Raw genomic sequence first — 24990 nt, 5'->3', positions numbered from 1 at the left:
GGGTCATCCTTCTGTCAATTTCGGTAATTGTTGACAGTGGGCCACGATTTATGCCTGACAGCCAATCAATTTCTTGTGTCCTCTTTGCTATTAATTCACCATCATTAAGAAATTCCAAGCCGGAGTTTGCAACATAAATTATCACACAGCCGTAACATGTTATTATATTGTTTGTTTCAACCTAGCTGATACAAAATGGAGTGTTTCACAACTATCCCTTATTTTTAATTTTTTCTTGGTATGTGGTAAATTCCAATACATACATATTTACCACATTGGTAACCACGAACAAAAATCGGTAACCTCACAGAAGTATCTTTTACTACTCAAAGACGTTCGAATGTTTGTTCAATTCTTCCATCGGACGACGCATTTTATTTTATTGCAAAAAATAAATCAGCAAGAAACCTCAACTTATCAAAAATCTTTCAATTTTCATAATAAATATTTACAAATTTGATTGACTTTATGATACAAAATCAAATCAAAATTTTAAATCATATGTTCATTTTGAATAAATTAGACAAAAGTGATATTAATTTATGATAATTGCGACCACAATTAATATGCTTTCTATGTAAATCAGATCGGTTGACACTTGCCAGGATAGAGCAGCATGTGTCAGATTCACAGAAAATGACATTGATTCGACATAAGCATAAACAAATATATGATCCCATTGATATCTATATTCTGACCATGTCAGACATACAAAACATGTGAGCCTTTAATAGAACTTTTTTATTCTTGTTTTTTAAATGATTTAATTTTTTTTTAATTAATGCAGGAAAATATATTTTTTAAAGTGACTAAAAGATCATCAAGTCTTTGAGACTTGTACAAAGAAATCTGAGTTCATATAATTTTTTCTCAGATTTTCCTATTCTTAATTTAAATCATATAATTTTATAAAATAAATTCTATTTTAAATATCTTTAAGATTTTATAATATTATTTTTTGATAATTAATTTCTAAGAGTATATGATTGACACATTTACACTTTTAAAAATCCTAACTGTAGTTGTGACCAATTTATAATAACATTGCTATATAAAATTTAAAAAATACCCCGGTTATAATAAAAAAAAATTGATATTTCATTTTCAGTAAAAATTTAAAACCCTCTTTTTTCTGTTTGTTTTCTTTTTTTCTTATTACAGAATATTATACTTTACTGATTGATTTTGAGAATCTAACAACTGAAACTGAGCAGAATTAGTACCGGTACTGTAAATTATGTTTTATCAAGAGTGAAAAAAAAATTAATTTGTCATGGTAAAATACAAAGACTAGGCAAAATTTTATACAAATATCCCTCAAAGCTATATACTTCGTTCAACAATTTGAAATTTTCTGCTACATGTTCAACATCAATACGAAACAAGTTCAGAATAAAATGAATATTTTTTATGTTTAAAACAAGGAAGAAATTTCATACAAAGATTTTATTTCTTCCTTCAATAAATTGAATTTTTAAGAATTGTTATGGATTCTACTGAATTTAAATTTTAGAATGAATAGACGTCTTCTTTCTTAATGTTGCCTACTCATTATCTTTTAGTACCCTAGTAGTGTGCAGCTTATTTAGTGTTATAAATGGTGTAGTTTGGTTTCATAAGCAATTCCTCATCATAATTTACACAGCGTCTGATGTTTGTGACTTTTTTTGTTGTACACAACATAACTACATTTGGGTCATACTAAACGTAACAGACCAGAAAACCACTGTCGTCGGCTGGGCAGATTTCTATTTTTTTTTAAATAGAACTCTTGTGTACAGTGAAATTAAAAAGAGAAATTGGTGGTAATGTTGAGTTTTCTGTACGTGCATGCTTGTGTCTGTGATATTTTTGTTGATGATGAATATTTAGAAAATTTTCTTTGTTGATTTAAAATTTAACTAACAGTATTTTACCGAGTGATATTTTTTATGTGTACATGTAGATTGGAATAAGTGAACAAAATCTGGAGAATTTAATGTTTTTTCCCTTCCTTGTGACTGATCTAGAGGCAAGTAAATTGATTTAAATTTACTTTTATTTATCTTCCTTTTTATACACAGAAATGAAGAGCTAAACTTGGCAGATATCAAATTATTTTCTTAAAACATTCTATATTTTTTATGTGTTTTATTTTAAGAAAAATGTCTAAGTATAACAAATGTAAAAAATTTTTCTTTTTAATGACCATTCTCACATCCCTAAATCAGAATCAACTGCTGCTTTGGTCCTTAAAATTTATTTTAGTTCATACATGAAAATAAATTGACAGAAAAAATACATTCAAAAAAATTAAAAACTTACTTTGTTACAGTACTAGAAAATTTGATAAATTAACAAGAATATTATTTTTATATATGATTTTTAGGTTAGTTTTTTAAATTTAGAAATGAATCTTTTTTGTCATTTTCAAAATATATATGATCCTACTCGAAAGACTAAATCGCATAGAGTTACAACTTATAGATTATGTTTCTAATGATAAATTTGATATTTATTGAAAATATCCATTTAAATTGAAAATAAAAAAAAAACATCAAAAAAATTGATAATGAGAAAAGAAATTTCTTCAATATATAATTAAAACTCTTACATAACATGATTAACTGAACAGAGCTTAAAATATATTTTCTACTTCTTTCCAAATGAAAACAACAAAATATGATAAACATTCTAAAAACAACACTAAATAAGACTACTCCTAAAAAAGGAAGAAATTAATAGCTCTTCAGATTTTATGAATCAGGCTTGTTAGGGGGAGTTAGTTTTGTCCACCACCTACTAGTGACTTTTCATTCTGACGCTCTGTACCTACCGCTTTGTAATGAAGCAACTTTCTGCTCAGCTTCCCCGAGCTTCTTGGCCACGGACAATTGAGTCTCCTGTAACTGTCTCTCTTTTTCCGTAAAAACTCGCTGCAGCTCCCGTTCTTTTTCTTTGCTTCTGGCCTAATATGCACAATCAGCCCAAATTAACTTATGATCAAAATTACAATCATAAATTTCTTCTAAAAATAATCAAGTCCGATCAAAAATCACTATTGATGGGTAAAAAAAAGTCCTAAAATTGAAAGGATCGAAGTTTGAAATCAAAAGGACCAAGATGTCAGCAGGTGTCCGACAAGTTTGAGAGTGCCAGAGAAATAGATTAACATACATACGTACTGCCGTGTGATTGATTCCCTGTTCACTATCGTATTAGCCAGCCATGCGTGACTGTTAAATGAGCGCAAAGTATCAGACCCTCGAAAACCAAGAATCAATGTGACAGTCGCTCAAGCATTTGTTGGTCAAGGCTGACCACCCATTCAACCATTAATGTCACAGGGATATTTCTTTATTAATTATCTATATGAGGACTTAATATCTATTGTGTGGAACATGAAGGGAAAAAAAATATTTGCTTCATTCTACAGTTCTCATTTTATCATGGATTAAAAAAAAAAATATTGGTTTGATTTTTATGTTTTACATGTAATTCATTTTTGCCAAAAAATTATGACTTAAATTCATGTTATCTTAGCTAAGATTTATCCTAATGGTTTATCTTTTTTATGATTAGTTATGTCTTAGAGACTTACTGTAAATACAAGTATGTCAACTACTTTGACTGAGGAATCAGGATGTAAAAAAAAAAGTATTTCAAAAGAATTATATCCTGATCACACATACCAGTAATTAAGAATTTATAAAAAAAAAATATTTAGAAAAATTAATGAAATATATTATTTGTTTACTTCACAATCTATGCTGCAATTTAATAATCCTTTACCCCAATGGTATGTATTCAATGGGGGGGATATGGGAAATAAATGAGTTATATATAATATATACCTGTAAGCCCCAATTTTTTCTCGATTTTTTTTCAACTTTATATAATTAGGTTGTTATCACACCTCAAAGAAAAATTATTTAGAAATTCAAGAAAATAAAACAGCATTCATGATAAACATTATTTAAAAAAAAATCATTACAAGAGAAGGAAAATGCTTTGTACAGCCTTGGGTGTTGAAGGCATAATATTGATTACTGAAATACAAGAGCGATCTTGACAAACATTTCCTGTGATCGGAGTAACATCTTCACATACCTAAGCCTGTCACCAAATTTGTCTAAATCGCTGTTAACACATTTGTCTTCAATACTTCACTTTAAGATTCTTCTTAATTAATGAATTTAAAGAAAATTGTTTTCTATTTTTTCAACCAATTAATTATGTGATATTTTACAAAAGAAATGCTAAATTTAAATCAGATTTTCAGACACCGTAGCAAATTTTAAGTTGCAGAAATAAAAACCAACCATTTATCATTTTCTAGCTACCAAATCTGATTTCAAAATCAAAAGAAATAACCAAAAAATAATCCATTTTATTAGTTCCTGATTTGTTTAGATAATCCCCTAAAATTTTCTTCTGATCTACATTATAACTTACTTCAGTTTTAATTAATACTGCCTTCGCTATGCTCTGAGTATATTACATGATAATATTACATCATGAGAATCAGGAAATTTATTTCGGAAATGATTTTTGAAAAATGGGTAGCTTACCGAGAAAAAGAACTTAAAAACATTAAACTTTATAAATACATAATGCAAAGAAATAAAAAAAAAAGGGGAATTGGAATGCTTAATTATGAATATATACATAACTGACACCTCTTAGAAATTTACACAAATTTTTCATTAAATGGGATCTAGTTAAGAATGGTGAAACTTTTGACAATAAATAATTGCTCACACACTGTATAACATACCAAATCACTATGTTACATACAAAATCATTCATCATTTCAACATCCCTGAATAATTTTAGTTTAATTTAGATAAAAAGTATATTTTACTTTCAAGAATTGAAATCTAGAATTAAATTATTTCCTAGGGTGATAGTGAAATATAAAATATGGATGATCAAAAAGATATAGAGAATAGTTTCAAAGAAAAAACTTTTTAACAGAATGAAAATTTTTTTTATACCACATAAATTGAAAATAATATGATTAAAATTACAAAATCCAGTCTAGTTTTAAAGATAGACTTGATCTTATATACACCAAGAGAGTCCCCAGTTTGATAGAAAACATTCACGATTGATTTCATCTCATTAGCTAGTGATGGATGGTTGGCCACTCTCCTTTCAACATAAATTTAAATTACTGGTTCATTAAACATTTGATTAATTGATAATTACCAAAGTCTCTTAAAACGCCTGATTTATCAATCAAAAAGTCACATTTGTCACGAGGACAACTAGCCATTTCAAATAAACTCCTCGGAACACCCTCCCTGTTTAATGTGTCTGATTTCTGAATCACATGATCAGACTTCTGGAGTTGCCTCCCTTTTTACCTCTGCTGTAGCCTCGATCTTGTCTTCACACTCTTTCAGTCTGTCTCTCAGTTGCTTGATTGTCACCTCTACAAAAGTTAGAAATTACTGTAGGCAACCAGTACAACATCATAGCTATCACATTTACTACAGAACAAAATTTCATAGTTTTCAGTTACTAGTATTTAGTGCAGGTACAGCAATGTGTACTATGTGATCGCTCCCTTTAGTCTTTTTTTCTGCCAGATAAAATTCAGAGTATTGAATATGAGAGTGATAGATGGAGGAGATTTTGTTGAGCCCCTCCCTCCCTAAAAGTCCCCCCTGATACTTCATGGAAAAGATTAAAATCTCTGTGAATTATCGTCTTCGATATCTCGTATGTCACAAAATCAACATCTGACTTAAAGTATCAACAAGTTAGACCCAGAGATTACACACAACAGATTAATATGGTTCAATCTGTATCCACTTATTGATTACAGAATGTGTGATTTAAACCCAATGTCCCACTTCTTAGTCCAGTTCTCTAGTACACTTCATGTAGTGTTTGTAAATGGATATAGAAAAAATTGTGAAATTTTAGAATTTTTTCCCTCACATTTTCTATCCTATTGTACAAATTTCAAAAAGCATATGATATAAGTAAAACAAATTGATGTATCATGAAATATTAAATGATTCTTTCTCATATGACATGTTTTTAACAAAAATACTAAAACAGCTGATTACAGCCTTGAGACACGATAAAAATGTCACAAAAATTATCACTAATAACGAGCATCGAGAAAAATGTTCAAAGGTTAAAAGCTTTACATAATCAACAAATCTGGGCACATGTCAGTAAAAAACAAAATATGTTAACATAATCATGTTCAAAAAATTAAAATTGTGTAATATTTAAGAAAATGGTGGCATGTTTTCATCTCTTTACCTTGATTTTTCACCTCTGCGAACTCGTGATTGTATTCCTCGAGCGTGTCTCTCAGCTGCTTGTTTTCGATTTCCAGATCTGAGACCCTATGAGCCTTCTTCTGAATCTGTAGAGCATACTCCAACACAGGTACAGGGTCTGACAGAGAAGGGAGGATACTTATCAAAGAATGAACATAGCTGAATAAACATTCATATATAACATTTTATCATAAGTAAAATTTAATCCTAACTGTGCTTCTCACAAATCATGCCCAAACAAGGGAGATAATTCATAAAAATAACATGTCAACATATACCTGTATAGAATCAGAACCTTGCTTGCAATGGAAAACGATAAATGCTCAAATTGTAGCACTGAAACCAATATAGAGAAAACTATTTTTTCCAGGTCTTCAGACCCCCTAATGTTAGTGAAGACTAACACAGAGGCAATGAGCCTGTCTGGCTTACCTGGTAGGTCAATAATTCTCTTATAAATAGACAAAAAGGCTGCTTCTGCTGCTTTGCTTCTCTTGGACAAGGAATCCACTTCTGACTGGAAACTCTTCAGTAATGGGGCTACAAGTTTTCTTATGTCCTGGAAAAAAAATTAAAAATCAGCGACTGAAACAAAACTAAGCCTTGAGTGTTGTGAAAAACCAAAGAGAAAATTAATTTCTTCTTTGCAGTCAGAATTTACCCATTTTCAATTTAATCAATTCTTTTTTAAATTCAACACACTTGAAAATGGATCAATAAAGATAATTACTCTGTCAGATGTTGTAAAATAAAACACTCAGAAGTGTGAGACATCCACTTATAAAGCATTATGAAACCTGCAGGCAAATCCCCTTTCCCTCCAAGCGAATTAAATTCCTCCCATCCACTTAGATAAACTTTTGTATACATTCAATGTTAGGAGAGACGCAAACTGCATAATTCAATATTCAATATCAATGTTTAGTGTCACATGACACCCACAAAATAAAACAAAGGAATGCGGTCCCCTTAGTCTGCAGTTTCTCCGAGCCTTTTGTCCTGATAACAGGTAGAAGAGTCAGAGATACCAAATTCCAGCACATCCTAGAGGTGTTTCAAGACCTTCAGACACATTGGAGCGAAGGGGTATCGTATGGAAAAATTGGGGTCTCTCAATTTCTTCCCCTCATCTACAGCAATACTCTACAGACAGGCAGAGGTAATTAAGTCTGACGAAACATTGGGGCAGAGAGATGTATTTTTTCTTGTGTAGTTATAGACAATGATATCTTGCTACGATAAAATAATTATGTACATCAGTCCTCTGAACAATCAAACGCCTATCAGATGTTTTCATCGCCCAATCACCACGATCAATACAGAAGGGGGTTTGCCAAGGGTGGGCAATTCACTGCAGCAAAAAAATTTGTTATGCTGAGCGGTGTAAATAAGGGGGAGTGTCACAGAATGGGGTTCTGGTAATGGTCAAAAACTCAAATTACACCAAATCTATTCTGACCCTCGTATCAATATCAGCCCAGTGCTTGGTTGTGTCACCATGGTGGTATCTATACTGTAGATTTCACATTAAATTTTTGTGATTGAAAAATAACAATTTTACACCGGTTTCATTAATGACTCCGAAAAACTTTATGGCAAGTGGATGACCGGTCACCTGAACTGGCACAAGGAGAGTTTCTGCATCATGGCACCTGTCATTAATAATTGAGGTGAAAGATTTCTTTGTGCTGGAATACACAGATCTGAAAGTACAGCACATATTTGTCCTGCTCAATAAATCACAAGGGGGCTGAAAGGTTAAAACAATAAGTCTTGGTTGTGGACAATTACAGGTAATATCTATGTTTCAGACATCATATGATCCGTCACAGACTCAGACTCTTACAGGTGACCGCAGATGCCCAAAACACACATGTACAATAATGATACCACCTGCAAGGAGACACAATCATTAATTATTTTAATTTACTCACACTGTAAGTCCTCGTCATTTATTATTCATCCCCACTTGTGTTGAAAGTTCTTTTTTTTTGGTCTTCTGTTTAGGTGCAGATAAAACACTGATTTCACTGAACACTACTTTGAGTCAAGTGCAATTACTGCATATATGTACAATTCATTTGTTAACAACTTTTTCTCTTGATAAGGAATGATAACACTTAGAGGGATAATTGCCTCTCTTATTTCCTTGCAGATAGCAAAAGCTGACACTTTCATGTTTTAATTTGCTTACAGAATCGGGACCCAGATATTTTGCGAGGGATATCTCTTTAGCCTTTATAGCAAAAGAACACAAAAAGAGGAACTTTTCCTTGGAATGAAAACTTGACTGCCAGACCAATAAAGTCACCCGTCATGATCCTAGCCATCCTATTGATAAACTTTTTTGATGATTGCAGGCTAATTTTATAGCTTCCCCCAAAAAAGTTTTTTGAAAATAAGAAACAGCTGCGGCAGGGGTTGAATCATCAATAAGCCAGAATGGCTACACCAAATCTAATCAATTACGTGTAATAAGTATATATTCTTTAAGCCTATCTTTTTCCTCAGTTTAATGGTAAATTACAAGCGATAATGCTTAGACGACTTTGGAGTGTGATGCCATTCATCTTTCAAGATAGGACTGTTGTTTGAGATTTCTTCCCGTCAAGATGTCATTTGCTAAATTATTTCAAGACAGCCAGTTGAAAACTCAACGCATTTTCCATGGGCTTCTCTGACAATTTTAATTCGATTATTTATTACCATTAAAAACAAAAATAAAACTTTTCGTGAGCCCATGAAGATTACAGAATGGGTATTTGTCATATTTCTATTTCAGTCAAAGCTGCGAAGTTTTATTTATGAAATCATGCATATAGGATCATGTTTAGCCCTCCTGATTGCAGAGGGTGTCAAAGATCACCAAATTGTTGTCTTACAAAATTTTTTCTCGCAAAGTTCCTCACGTCAGCCATTGCCCATTGGAATCCATCATCAACAAGTTGCAAGCAGACGACATGAGTCACACAATGATTTAATTTGTGCACAATTCAATAACTACTGATTTAAACTTATTTTATAAAAATTATTTTATTAATTTCAATTTTATATTCTAACAATACCAAATGAAAGAGTATAATATAAAGCTTGCACAATCTTTGTTTAGATAAAGGGAGATAACCCTTATTGAGGCTGATTTCGATTCTTTTCTCAAACCATGTGCCAAGCAACAACAGGTTAAAAAATATGATTTAAGCTCCCAATTTTCGGTTTCTAATCCCCCTTAAATCTTTAATGGATCTCCTTATTGCTAGAAATTAATCATTTGATACTTTTTCTTCCTCCCTTCACAAAGTTCTATAACAGATATCATTATCTTAATGAACCGAAGTCAAAGAAAAAGCCTTGTGACTGGTCCTCGCCAACTTAATACAAACTCTAATATGTAACAGATGTCTTAGTTTCTGATAGGGTCATTAACCATTCATATACATGCAACTATTTTCCTGCCATTTCAATTTTCGTTTTAATCAATATGGGTAGTGCCAATGTTTTTATGTCGAAAATCTGTGTTTGATGGATGAAAAAATGGCTTTTCTTTGGTTTTTGATTCATTTGAAATGAATCATTGAAGTCTCTTGAAAACTATGTGGTTATTGAGCAAAAGAATTTTTCAATTACACAATTTGTGTGTATTTTTGTCAATACTTTTAAGTTATGGCCATTTTTCTCCATCCCTTTTTTCTTAGAAGAAATCAGATCACGATTGAAGTTATTTTTTTTCATAGAGAAATAGTACAATTATGTCATGAACTACGTAAAACAGCAAAGACTTCAATACAGAATCTATAAGTGACCTTAATCTTTGTAAATGAAATTCAAGAAGACATACTTTCTGCAGATACAATGTCTTTTCCTTAAGATAACATATAAAACTCTTAACCATATCTAACTATAACTGTAATATTATTTTTTTTTCATTCAAATATTGAATTTTATTGAAAAAATAAGGTCATCTGCAGGATCCAAATAAAACTTTTGAAATGTAATTAAACAGACGAAATCAGCTGTTTACCAAACTCCCCAATTTAAATATTTGATTGATGCTCCAGATAATTCATTGGGATTTCACCGATTGCAATAAAGTTCATTTCAAATTGATATGCTTAATTTTTCAAATTAGAATTGATTGAAAATAATTCCATGGTGCACTTTTTAAGACATACTCCATCAGGATCTATTACCCTACAGATGAACAACCAAAAGAAGCCTTTGACATGGCCAATCAATTCTAGGCAAATTACCAGCTCTGTTGGTTGTAAAAATACGGTGTCAAAAATAAATCTGCTATCAATATGTCAAAGCGTTAGGTGGAATTATTGCACAAGGCGTTATAGGTAGAGGTCACGGTATTATCAGGTGGCATGCAACATCATGTCCTTTCCCCTTTCTCTCCTCTCACATTTCAAATTCATCAATTTGGGTGTTCATGGACAAACCATAAATGTGGACATAATTGCTGAAGATCATTTTTTTAACAGGAACTTTGATGTAAATTTGCAGAGGGTTAACTTTTTTAATTACCTGATATCTGAGATTTAGGAAAAGGTTGACTTACAAAAAAACAAAATTTTATTAAAATATACAATGTCTTAATTTACCACAAAAATCAATACAAAAAATAAATTTCATAAAAGGAAATAGTTTCGTATATAAATTTCCTTACTTATATTCACTATAAAACTTTTTAAAAAATTTAAATTTTAAAATGTCCAATCATATAGCTCACCTACTGTTGATCTTCTTTACGACAGATGAGTCTATCAAATGGCTAAAAATCAATCAATAGTTTTATAGAAAGATATCCCTGTTTGAGTAGGTGGATAAATATCTTTGCTGGTTAGTTTAATTACTTTAGCTACCGGTTTATTTACAAAGAAAGCACACCCGTCTAAAGCAAGGGGAACAGTCACAGGAAACAAGAGAATGTAAAGAATTGCTGGATTATTGATTATCTATTATCTCTCAATTTTACAGGATTTATACAGGGTAATAAATGACCCATAACCTGTTATCCTTTTCCCTATCTCCTAAACATTGAAAAAGCAGAAAACAGGAAACTACTAATTTTGTCTGGACAGATTTTAATGGTTTTATAGCCTCCAATCATTTAAAGCAAGGCTGGGGGTCAACAAATTAACCATCAGATATAACTCAATTTTTTATGATATCTTAAAAGCTGTCAACTATCATTTGGCAAAGAAAATTTCATACATTTAATCATTTTTTAAAAATCTTTATGTGGAGCTTTTCTTCTAAAGGCAATAAATTTAGTCTAAAAATGGCCACAACCACCCAGCCCTCTTAGTATAATCCTAATAATTACAAGCCATGATTTCTTCCCCTGAACATGTCTCACCTCTGGAGTATTTTTCTTGAATTCCCGACTCTGCTCTACCAGTCTCTTTCTGGACAAGTCGCTCTCGTCCTGTCTGTTTGCCAGTTCTGTTGCAGTGATGTCAAGTTCCTTCTGCAAAGAGACAGAGTTCAAACCATTAATAATAACAGTATTAGAAATGCAGAGCTCAAGAACAAAATCAAAGGATCAAGACCTATTAAAACACTAATGTAGTTTTTTATGTGAATTTTTGCATTATGAAAAATGTACTTTCTCAGGCCATTTGCTACATTAAGACGCTGCATCTGCACACGATTGGCTTTTAATATGACATATTGTTTCACTGCATTAAAAAAAAGTTTGGTACTATATCAGAAATCTTTACATTTCTCATCTGCAGGTAATCACGCAAGATGACAAAAGAAATATAAAAAATAAATTTCTTGATATCTACTTGATTTCTTTAGATAAGGAATATTTAGGGTCCGATATCAAAACGATCACAGATGAAAATAGCACACTTGACTTCACAAAACAGGGAATATTAAACAGATTGAGAAAATATCATGTAAATTTGTCATTTAAGCCATTAGCAATAAACACTTGATAATAGGCAGTCTTATCTGATGTGAATTTGATTCGGTTTGATTATAGCATGGCACATCAGATCACAATAAAGGCCATCAGTTTAAGTACTGAAAAAGTCGACACTCAGTGTAAAATGTTACTTCAAATCTACCTTCGGTTTTGTTCAAGATATAATCATTGTCAATACACCTAGTATCTTACGAAATATCCATATAACTCGTCTAACAAAGAGATTGGCCCGATAGAAATCTTTTCATATAAAATTGCTATTTTCCGAACATAAAATGTAACCGCGATATTCCTCTTCAATTCATTTATGTAAATTTTTGGAAAAAAACATATCTCCAATTTCGCTTTAAAATGAATTGTCAATTTGATTCTATTCCTCTTATTTACCTGGCTGAATAATCATGGATCTACTCTGATATCCCTTCTCAAGATCAAAACCTCGAAAAATAGTTACAGCCATGCCAATACATAGGATAGCTGTCTATCGATAACAATGCACGAACACGGCACATTAAACAAACAAGTAACGTGACAGAAATTTCAATACCCCGCACCATCAACTCTCCATCAGAATTTGATATCATGCTGTTAAACAAAAATCCCCAACATCATCATATTATATTCCAAGTACAAAAAAATCAAACTACAATGGAATGCAAAAAAACACCTTGGCAAAATCTTTGCACACAGGTGTGCATTTGTTGTCTTAATTTTTCAATCAAAACTTAATTGCAATCAGCCTGACTATCATCATTATTGTCAAAATGTCAGAAAACATCGGGTGTTATTTTTTTGCAAAGATTTTGGAAAATTTAAAAACATTATTCATTTACCCTCATTTCTTCTTAATCAAAATATCTACGTTTCTCTAAAATATCTCTTAGCTGTTAAATTTGAGGGGAACTTCTAAAACTTTCAATCTTAAGCATCCTCTTTGAGTCTCTAAAATCAGACATATATGCTTCCCCCTCACTTTCTTTCCTTGAATTCTCTCTCTGTCTCTCTCTCTCTCTCCTGCTACATGTACACCTTTACATATAAAAACTTCAAAATTTTCAACCTAGCATCCCCTTTTGATCATATTTTAAAAATCAGAGTTATGCTTCCCCTTACTTTCTCTCCTTCTCAGCTACATGTACACCTATAAGAACTAAATGTCTCCCTTTCCCCGGTTACCAGCAGGCATGTTATTGACTACTCTCCCCCGTTATCTTCAGCATCAATAATCCCCACTTCCTTGTAGTATAAGTAATAGGTTTGACAAGTTTTGGGATATTATTCAAGGTCTATCATAGCGTTTGATGTTTTTCACCGGAGCTGTCTGGCAAGAGGTACCGAAGACACCATTATCAGCAGAGATTAGCAGAAAATAACACATCACCATTATGAATTATGATAGAAATCCTGATCACTTGTTCTATTGCTACAATACGCTGCTGTTCAAACTGTCTGCACCACACAAATATGCATGCACGTCGATGCATCCAAAAAATACTGGTCTCCCCCCAAATAATATTTTTTAATCTTTAGGAGAACTGATTCAATTTAAAGATTTTCATATGACATCATTATAGGGCCCAGCAGGAAATATTTGCAAGTTATAATCCCTCCTAAAGAAATATTCTTGACCACTCTCAAAAGAAAAAGTGCTTATTCATTGGGTTGAAGAACTACAATACTAAAATTGTGGGGATCTATACTCAATTGTCACACTCAATGTCAAACACTTTAACTAAAAAAGGTTTTCTAATCCATAATTGGTGAAATTCTGACAAGAGATATCTCCAGACTTGACCCATCACTAACATGACTAATTTATAAACTCTCTCAGACTTCTCGCACATTTCATCTCTAAAGAACATGTCAAATATACCCTTACCTTTCAATAACCATGTAGTCTTAGCTCAATTTAATATTGCCTCGATCAATGTACAAGCATCCCCCCAAAAAAATCAATATAAAAAAAAAACCTACATGTATGTGTTATATGTAGAATCCTTACTCAAGTTTTTTTTTCATTACAGTATTTAGAATAAAAATTATTTACATCTTTTGTCCAGAGTCCTACACCCCTCCCCCTTCAAAAAACAAACTGCAAAGCACCCTAAATCCCCCTCTTACCTCAAGGCTCCTATTTCAAGCCTAGTGAAATCACTTCTGAATAAGCTTTTTTGTGACTTCCCTATAAATTAATTAGTGCTCACTTAAAATCTTCCTCTTTAAGGAGGTTTGATCAAATGATACAGTTTCCAAACACTGATGTCATCAAGCCACCACTATCAATAATCTCTCTTCCTGGTTCTGGCCATCTTCCTTAAAGTTCCGTTACCCGGTTGCAGACTCACAGATTAGGTCTGCAATCAGTCACAGATTTAAGACTAACATCAAATTTCTTCATTCTAAACCTATGAAATGTTTGAAAATTTAAGAATATTCAAGTAGAAGAACATATATATACCTTTCTTGAAGGTTTGAAACTTCTACACAATTAAGTCACAGACTGACTGCAAATAAACTCATCTTTATTGTTGATATGTGCAAACAAAGAAAATTTGAAACTTTTTCTTTCTTTTTTTTATTTTGAAAAAAAAAGTTTGATTTAGAAGTATATTTGGCCAGACTTCAAACCAAGATCAACTTTCTACTTAATCACTTTTAGATTTGCCATATTATCTGGTTTTGCTAATGTTCCAAAATGGCGTGTATCCATCCCAATCGAACAATCCGATGTCAATTTTACAGCAGTTTAATTGGATGCACTTAGAGGAGACCAATGAGCATGAAAATATACACTAGTAAAACACTTGATGTGCAATGTTTGAAAGTCTGAAAATAGTTTCAAGACTTCGAAATGTCTCTTCTGAAAGTGCTTATGCACAATTCATGTGCATCACTGTTGTACATCATTTGTTTATGGCAAAACTTAATAGAACTTTGCATTTGAATGTCTTCAAACACATTGATGAGCTAAACTACTTCATTTGAAAAAAGAAGCTAATTTAACAGAAGCTTAAAAAAATCTTAAATACATTGTAACCAAAGCAAGCAAGAGTGGTTCAGAATGCCTCAAACACCTTGACAACAAGCAAGTCTTGGTTAAGTGTCTTTCTAGGACATGGTGGGTAATCACAGCTGATTGGAGATCATTGTCAAACTGGGTGGTTTGGCCCGATTGGAAATTGATGGTTGGGTAGTTACGTTACCTAGTCCTTAAGGTATCTTCCCTAGACGGGCATGCTGACTGGATTAAAAGCAATGTTTATATTTAAATCACTTTCCCATTATCTCAAAACCTGAGATTACCTTAAATCAATACTATCAAACAGTCTTCCCCAAGACTTTTAATAAACACCTTTCGTAGTTAAGTTGAACAGCTTATATAAACTGACATTTTGACTGTGAATGTCAAATCAATACATTGATTTTTGCCTCATTTGTCTCCCCTATATTAACTGCTAGACATGTGCCTCTTAAAGTCAAAGATGTTCCAATCATTTTGCACTTCATTAAAATATGGAATTTTTCAATATTCGGTTAGTCATATGATCGAAAAACAAATTGTCATTTACATAAGTTTTTGTAAATTAAAACAACAGAAGGGGAACAAGTAGATCACTCATTTAACATGTTTAAAAATTAAAATGATGTAAGAACATACATCTTTTTAAATAAAATAAAATAAAATACAAATGTCAATCATACTTTGCACTCTAAAAAATAATTAACTAATTTCAATGGGACAAACATCAAGGAGAGACTAAAGAGTTACAGTGACTCAGATCAATGGATCGTCTATTGACTGATCGTGTAGTGGGATTCTAAGTGAGCATTACTAAGTGTTTGAGTGCATTTTCTTATCAACTTCAGCCACATTTACTTATGTCTCTGAAAATATTCTCTCCAATAAACAACATTTGCACAAAGGCCATTGTTGTTCACTTGTAATTTGATCACCATTTAGAACTGAGAGATCGGGGGATACTTCTGAAATGAAGTGACAACTTGCGGTTACAAGAGTTTCCAAAGTTCTGATCATTAAAATTACCATCCAACAAACCAATCGAAAAGATTCTGTAAAAAAAGTAAGTTTTACATAAATTAGTATATAATTGCTTACCAGCCATAAATAGCCATTTTACACTTATTCCTGAAAGTGACAAAAGTCCACTTCATACATGAGCACCAGACACTAAAAATGATGGCATCCGTGCACCTTGCCACACAAAATCTAAAACAGCTTTTTGTACATGTAATGAGGCGATCGAGCATCTATAAATCTGATTTTTGATACAAAACAGAACCAAGGATGTGTTATATCAATAAAAATCTGCCTGATTATTGTAAAAAATAAGGACTCAAAGCAGGCCAAGAATATAAATCATATTCCAGAACAGATTTCTCATTAACTCTTCCAATCAATCCAGGAAGTGGCAATTATTCAAAGTCTTTTAAACTGTTTCTTTATCAGTGATTGAATGATTCAGTTTGTGTACAAATTTCCTCAAACTGTTGCCACTTTGTATTACAGAATAGAGGTCTCACCATGGGAACTCGGCAACACTAGCTCTACCCAAATCAATCAAACATTTTTAAGGCTATTTAAAATCTTCATCTCTCAAAAAATATGATTCTGCACCAAAGAACAGTGAAGCATCTCATGGGCCAAAATCATAAAAATAAGATAAATTAAGCAACATTTGACCCCAAAGTCACCTGACGCTTCAGATATACTCAAAGTGTGACTGCCGCTACGAAATTAATACACATATTTTTGGCGTTATTGATAGGGCTGAGTAGAAGTTCTCATTAGATATCTTTTTTTCCTCGCAAAAAATAATTTGGTGCACATTTGATTAGCAAAGCCATATTCCTGATCAAAATTACAGCAGAGACCAAAGAGGATATAAGTATTTACTACAAGATCAAAACATTCCCTCCAACTTCCAGCGATCTTTGGTATAAGGATAATTTCTTGGTAACATCGGCAGCTGGCTGTATCAGTCGTACCATTATTCATGAACTGTTTGACATGTCGAAATGAAAGCAACAGCAAAAATGTCATTTGTCAAGACTTAAAAAACTTTGGAGCACGATTTCCAAATGATGGTCAATTAAAATGATTCTGATAAGAAAAGTTGTCATCAAATAAATGTATCTGTTACCAATTAAACGGCCAGGAACCAAATTTGGAATTATTTCGATACCAAGATTATTGAGTCGACGTGAACATTTTATTTGACTCCACCTATTGAGCGATCGGAGAGTTTACCTAGATGATGCACAAATGCGACACTGTTGGCCCCGTGGATCAATACCGTGGCACCGCTTGTCTGAATCCCTAGCCGTGATCTACCGAAATTTCCTAATCAGTCTTAACGTCTGATCAAACAACAAAATTTGTGATGTTGGGTGTCATTATCACCGATTTCCCTTCCCACCATTCCAAAGCTCTAACAACCCGAGATGTAATTTAGAATTTCAAAAATGAGCTTTCCTCTCTTTGTTGAATGTGATGTCCGTTCGATTTTCAAATACAAATAGAGTTCTAACACTACCGGTTCTTACAGAGATTAAATATTCAATCATTTTAAAATTGATGTCATTGTAAAACCCATTATTGATTTGAAAATTGAATTCATAATCCTTGCCTACATTAACTATTCAATATTTTCTTTATTAAAGTTCAAACAATAAACTTTTTCAACCTAACTGTCATATCAAACAAAATTCTTTCACCTCCCATGGTGGTGTTTTAAGCCAATTATTGAGAGCAAGCACTTTAATATATTTTAAAAACTTAGGCATATTTACAAACTTAAAACTGAGTACAATTAAAACTTCACCTAGATTTATCAGATTTGATTACAGTTAGTGAATTATAACCTTAAAGAAGTTAATTAGCTGGATTTATAAACCCAACTTAAATTATCTATCAGCTTCTGAGGGATGTATTTTATTTTTTATCACAGAATGACCGATATGGCACAGAGCGTTCATTATGTTTCAAACAGGCGTAATTATTTACTCCAATCATTGGGCAATTTTAACAGAGTTTTAAATGATGTTTATATATCTTCAGATTGATCCCAGATGTTGTTATTAGGAGGTTCCAATCTTAAGAAAAAGAGCGCAACAGAAAGGTCTTTTCATGCCCAAGATCAATGGCTCTCAAAAACACCAATAAAAACCACTCCAAGAATATCATTAAATCACTACTTCCAATCATCCAAGAGCAAAAAATCAGGTGGTTTCAGGGCAGTGAAGGGTGATTTTTTGGGGGGAATAAAGATCCAATAGAAAATCAACAGAATTTAAGCTTATGAAACTTTGAGCACATACATCATTAAATACTATTGAGGGAGCCAGTAGTCTATGATCCACGCTTTAACACTCAGTTGGTCTTAAAATCAGGTACTTAGTTATCACCAATAAGGGTCATGAAAGAAAAACTTTTAAAGTTTTTTAGAATCCTCTTTACAAATTTGTCAATCTTAATTATCTTATACACTAACAGTAATTATAATTTTACATCAGACAGAGTCCAAAAAGTCAAGTGTTAATTTTCAAACAAATAATTGTAATATGTAACTAAAGGTATTAATCTTAAATTAGAAAATTCACATAGCAACAATTTTTAACAAAAATAAATTTTTAACACAAGAAAACTTACACTTGACCTGTTCCAGAAGCCAGCTAAGTATGCGCAACTTAAATGTCTGCTTTTGCAACGTCGATATTCAATATCCTATTATCATATTGAATAGAATTGAAACTTATTCAGTTCTGCGATACATATCACCAACTTCCATCTATAGCATAACAAAAAGACTTGGGAGAAAGAAAAGATGCTTCAACTATCAGGTGTCTGAATACAGCCCAACAAAATACTTCTCCAGAAATTGATGACCTGTGACATTTCGAACCCTATAGGTATTGATGTTACGACGAAAAGGTATTTTTTTACCATCTTCGTCGCCCGATGGATACATGAATGATAATGTTACACAAAAAGATCTGGTGACTGTCTTCTTAATGGCTACTGTCAATAAAATTAAATTGAAGTTTAACTTTTCACATTAGTGATTTACATTTTATGGTTCTGAAAAGCTAGATTTTCATCCTCATCATGCCTATATTAACTGTCTTATTAATAAAGTATTATATAACATAATACCTGTGACAGCCATTGCCCATTTCATTCCATGCCTTTATATTCTTAGTTCAAATTTTCATAAAATTAAATAAATGTCAAAAAAAAAATTACCATAAAATTTGATCTTATTCTATCTGAAGAATATTGTATTTATATTTATGCATTGTCAACTGAACATAAACTTTTGACTGAGGAATTCCAAGAATGTGCATAAATATTATATTGCATAATGGATATTCAATATTTCTATTGGTGCAGTGAAATGTAAAGATTAATGTACCAAAGAGAAAAAATAAACCATATATTACTATAGCATTCAATCAAGTACATGTATGGAGTCCTTCGGAGCATTTTTCATTTAGTTTTACACACCTTTGATAACCAAAAAAGGTAAAATTTAAGTATCCATATAGAAATTATCTCCCTTTAATGACAAAAGATAAACCTATGAGTGAATGCCTAATTTGTGCATCTTAGCTAGCTAGACCACATTCGATATGAAATGTGAAACCTGCAAAATCTTAAATAGAAAATTTGAGTGTAAATGATATGACAATTTAAAGATGACAATTACATTTAGCTTAAAGAAAGGAAAACCCCAGATCTGTATAACAAAACAGATATTCCAAAGAACTAAAGCTATTGGTGCTAACAAATCAAGGAAGTATCTGCCTGTGCTGATATCTAGTACAATGGAACAATTTCTCTATTGCAAAACACTCATACCCATCAGTGCAAAATAAAGATGTACTTTACATTTCCACTTGAAAAAACAGTACTAAATTCTGGGCACTTAATTCAATGACTAACGCTATAACAGAATTTAGTATTCCGAAACTTAAGTTCTGAAATGATAGTTTCAATTCTCTCAAGTAATTCTTTATTGCAAAGTAATTTCTACCCCCCATAATTATATGTGAATTATGTCAGACTCATCTTGAATATAAATATGTCAAGTTTCATATACTTCGGAAATACAAATAAGGCCATTTTCAGGGACTTTTGGGTCTGCATTATTATACATGTATTTCAAAGAAAATGCAACAATACACATTGTTGAAATCCAACAAATAACACATACAATCATTCGATCATGGAGAAAAAATGTTTTACTCAAAATTCAAACCCCTATAGGTGGCTTACAATCTGGTCCATCTATTTTCCATTACATTATGTCCCTGATGTAAAAGTTTATTATTACCTCAAACCAATTTTCATTTACAAAAACCAAATTCTAAAATAAAAAGTTAAAATTTTTAGCCAATAGGGAAAATCGACGACACCTCGCTGTTTATCGCTATATCTCCCCCATTCATTGCGAACCTGTCAATATGTTTTTCGAGTTTCTATTGTGTGTTCCTTTTCAAAAGACCAAGTATTTTTGGGCTTAAAAAAGGGCATCTTGAAAAATTGAGAAGATTATATAGACTTAAGATAAAGTTTGTTATGAATATGTAGATTTTTTATTTTTAATTTGAGGATTTGACAGTGAACGCTGCATATGGCCTGAGGAAGCACCTGTTTTATAGCTGCTACTTATCCCAATCACAACCACAGGTGTCCTCCGAAATTTGATTTCAACCCATCCTCATTAATGATTATTTCTATAGACCCCATTTTTGTCATCTTGAATGGAGATTTTCTGACCTGTCTAATCACTTAAATCATGCACTGTAATTTCTTGCTTATTTTCCACGGAAATGGCCTAATCTAATAGCTACACTTTATACCCAAAAGACAAGCTTCACTAAGCTTACGATTTTTTTTTCTTCGACCAAACAGAGGTCTGATTGATGCAAAATAACCATTCAATAACCTATAAAGAATTATGAACAGAACAGCCTTATATCTATGTTATTCTTGGGGGAATAAAAAAGAAAAAGGAATCTAACTTTGTTCAAACATTACTTGCTCATCCTTTAAATAATCTTTTCTGCCTTATTTACATTCTAAATTCTTAGAATTAAGTGCTTTTTAAAGTGAATTGTGAAGTTGACAACACCCATATTTGATACGACACTTTAGTTGTACTAATCTACCGTGCATATTATGACCAATATGAACATTAATTTGGAATGTGCAAATGACAACAAAATGTCTCACCTTCATCAAAAGGACTCATTTGTCTAATTTATAAATTCTTTTTTTAATATTTGGGGCTCTTAATTTTTACATGATTTACAAAATGGTATTTTTTTATTTTTGAGAAAGATTAATTGTTCTGTAATGTACAGAGAAATGGACATGTCAGATCAAATAGCTAAAAAAGGGTCCCCGAAACATGAAACATCAATTAAACATCTACTCCGCAACTCCAGAGTCAAAAAACCTATTTGTACCTGACAAAATCATTAAATTTAGATCATTAGGAACAGATAAAAGTAATTGTTAATTGTAAACGTAATTAAAATCTTAACTGCACTTCAAACAGCTACGCCATCCCAAAATACACAGATGATTTCAGTATCTAACTCAAATCCAATCGGTTTTCCAAGTTTTCTCAAGGATAGGTGAAAACGAGGAATTTATATTTGATTATCTACAAAAGTTCAATTTAATTCTAATCAATTTGGCAAAGAATTGAAACTTAGTGTCTTTTGTGGGGCGACTGGTTGGGGGAAGGGGGTTCAAGTAATCATTAATGGATCAGAGCCTTCATTGGTGCCTCAAAAGGAAGATCAGCGATTGAATTTCAAGTCAATACCCTCATCCCACCGAACTTTTGTATAAAACAGGGCTCCGAATCGATGAAGGGTGAAACTTTGCTTTATCTTCATCTCCAGTCACTTAATTTACATTTTTCAGCCATTTCTCTGGAAAGTAATGAATGTGAAATCATATCAAATGATAGACATAAAATTACTGTAACCTGGATCTGATTTCTTTAATTTAATGTAGAATTAATCCCAAGCATTCCACTGTCATAGGCTCAGTCCTCAACAAAAAAACAGATATTCTTACCAACTAATGCAATAACTGATACATTTACTTTATAAGCAACTTCCTCATATATTTGCCATACAAAAAAAATCTGCATTTTATATTTTCAATCATGGATAACATTACATTTTTAAAGCATACTTCATTTTTCTTTTGTCATCTGGTGATCTTATCAAGAATTGAATACCTTAGATGCAAATTTGCTGACAAAAGAAAACCCCTCCTTTTTAACCAGCTATCAATACTTGGTGGTGTTAGTAAAACGCTGCCTCAAACACCAAGGCCGTAGAGGAAGAAGGCATATGGAGCAAGACAAGAGTCTGAAATTGGTCGCATTTAACGGCTCTCTCAGGGCTGCAATTGACATCAAAGGCGAAACTGGAGCCATAGCATTGACAGGTTATGCCTCTAATGATTGATTTCAAACTCAAAACAGTTATTGGTAATACATACGTATGATTGCAAATCAAGGGAGCCACTTGAAATATAAAGGAGAACACATCTTTCATCGCTGCCGCATACTGTTTTAGTAGTTGCCTTCAGCATGATAGGTTAAGCAAAGTTGAAGAAGATTATAAGCCTAAAGACTTACTACACAAAATTTAAGTGATCTGATTTTTTTTTTCCTTATCAATGATTCCCTAGAACTCACTTAATTTGAAAATAGTTTACTTCTTACTGCTTTGAAAAACATTCACTTTTATGTGTTAATGACATAATATAGCATTATTGCAGACATTATTATGTCTATAATAAGGCAGCACAAACTCAATGTTCCGTTTTTCTATGTTTTAGTTATGTCATGATCTTTTATAGTTACAACCTGGTCACGCATAAAGAATCTTCATTTTGCTGACCTATGGCTTAAGTTCATGCTCAGCTATAAGAACATAATTTTTCACTCTCTATAATGATGAAAAATTTTAGGCAAGTTTATTAAAGGCTTGAAAACTTAAAACATATTTTGCTGCCCTTAAAAATAGATCAATGAAGTAACGAATGTCTTCTTTAAGTAACTTTTGACATTAAAGAAGAAAAATAATGAAAATTTTTCAAATTGCGCAAAATAAGAAGCTTTTAAAGTGTTTCATAGTCACTGAACATATCTGAACCCATAAAAGAGATCAAACTTATAAATCTGATTTCTAATACATCACGAGCAAACCCTTGGCTTTGATTAGAAATCTTTACTAAGCTTTGATGTATTTTACACCTATACTTAGTACTTTTTTTGACAACTTTTTTGTCGATATTTCGTCAAGCGGTAATTGGCCGTAAAATGGCCCAATATCTCTCGTTCATAATCGATCACAATTATGTATCCATCACCTTTTGCGATTTTTTTTTTTAAGTTTGGTTCTTTTGCCGAAACTGCAACAACATTTTAATGATGAATGACCAAAATCTCCGAAAAAGAAGATAGATACTGGCGATCAGAAATGGTAATGTATATCCCTTCCAATCACTTCAGCCCCGTGATTGAAAGGTAGCCATGAATTTAAATAATCCATAAATTATCAACAAAATTTACTCTTCCATGTCTAGAAAACAGATGCTTTAAGTACACTGGGTTCTCTTTTTACAGTGCTTGACTTAAGGATGAGAATTTTGTTTACCCCCTTTATTAAAGTTAAAGCCTCTTTGACAATCCCTTAAAAAATTTCTGATTCAGAACGATTTTGAACACTTGATCAGACTCTGTTGATAGGCAGTAAGTAGTTTCCTGTGGGTTTTCCTGGTATCAAAGAAAATCTACTGTTTTAAGAACTTCATTTAGGACTTCACTTATAGGCTAGCTGACTAATTAGCATATGACATAAAAATTACCAAGTACTCATGCAACTAAAAATGTTTAATCATTTAATGTATCAATTCTATCTACTCATTTTGTAATATTTGAAATCAGATCATATGAATCCGATATAGCTTTCTTTTAAGTAAAACTGAGACTCAATCTTTTGCAAGAAGTCTAACCCACCTACATTGATGGTATGAATTAAAAGTCTTTGATTTTGGGCAAGACAATTAATTGAAGACATATCCGTTTGACAAATTAGCAAATCATCAATTTTCAAGCTGAACAGTTTAAAAATGGAAAGTTCATAAAGTTTTAAAGTTTTTTAAATTCAGAAAAGAAAATCAAAACCAAAAGTGCTAATTTATGCAAAAAGTTGAAGTATACAATATAAAAACTAAAGGTATATTATTATGAGCTCTAAGCTCAAAAAGAGAAGCCCAAAATATCTGTGAAGAATGGAGTCTGTTTAAAGAATATTGCAACAAATTGAGTCATTGAGTGGACTTGGACCCCCAAACTGTGTGGATGTCTAACCTAAAACACTGTACAGAAAAAAGACATTTATAACTAAAATTAATGAAAAGAATTATTTAATCTTTGATTTTCATTTATTGAATAGGTTGATCAAGTTGTTCTTAGGGGTGGGGAAATCCCCCTGGAGCTCCTGAACCTTAGGGACACACCTGGGTGATAATTCCGCTTGAATGAATACATGTTTGTATATCTAAATATAAATATGATTTAATATTACAATGTATTGTACATAATTCTGGTAAACATGAGTGTTGTTCTAACCAAGGGAAAAAATACACATCTCTCATTTATCCTGAATTACTAAAAACAAAAGTAGAAAAAAAAACATTTCAAGGGGCTATAACTC

General features: G+C 32.0%; 1 protein-coding gene across 3 annotated transcripts in view; it reads right to left on the bottom strand.

The window, feature by feature from the left end:
• LOC134253652 (homeobox protein cut-like 1) overlaps nt 1-24990 on the bottom strand; it is a 49727-nt gene that overhangs the window by 20757 nt on the left and 3980 nt on the right. For all 3 annotated transcript variants that reach the window (XM_062736225.1, XM_062736227.1, XM_062736226.1), the window contains exons 2-6: nt 11644-11754; nt 6714-6840; nt 6262-6399; nt 5349-5416; nt 2816-2948 (exon numbers count right to left, since the gene is read on the bottom strand). In XM_062736225.1, the coding sequence (XP_062592209.1) occupies nt 2816-2948; nt 5349-5416; nt 6262-6399; nt 6714-6840; nt 11644-11754 (577 nt within the window). The remainder of the gene's footprint in view (nt 1-2815; nt 2949-5348; nt 5417-6261; nt 6400-6713; nt 6841-11643; nt 11755-24990) is intronic.

Source organism: Saccostrea cucullata, unplaced genomic scaffold (genome assembly GCF_032062105.1).
Source record: "Saccostrea cucullata isolate Sc308-1 unplaced genomic scaffold, CSIRO_AGI_Scuc_v1 ctg418, whole genome shotgun sequence".
NCBI lineage: Eukaryota > Metazoa > Mollusca > Bivalvia > Ostreida > Ostreidae > Saccostrea > Saccostrea cuccullata.
Note: the sequence above shows the minus strand (reverse complement) of the source record. Positions and strands in the feature narration are given on the sequence as shown.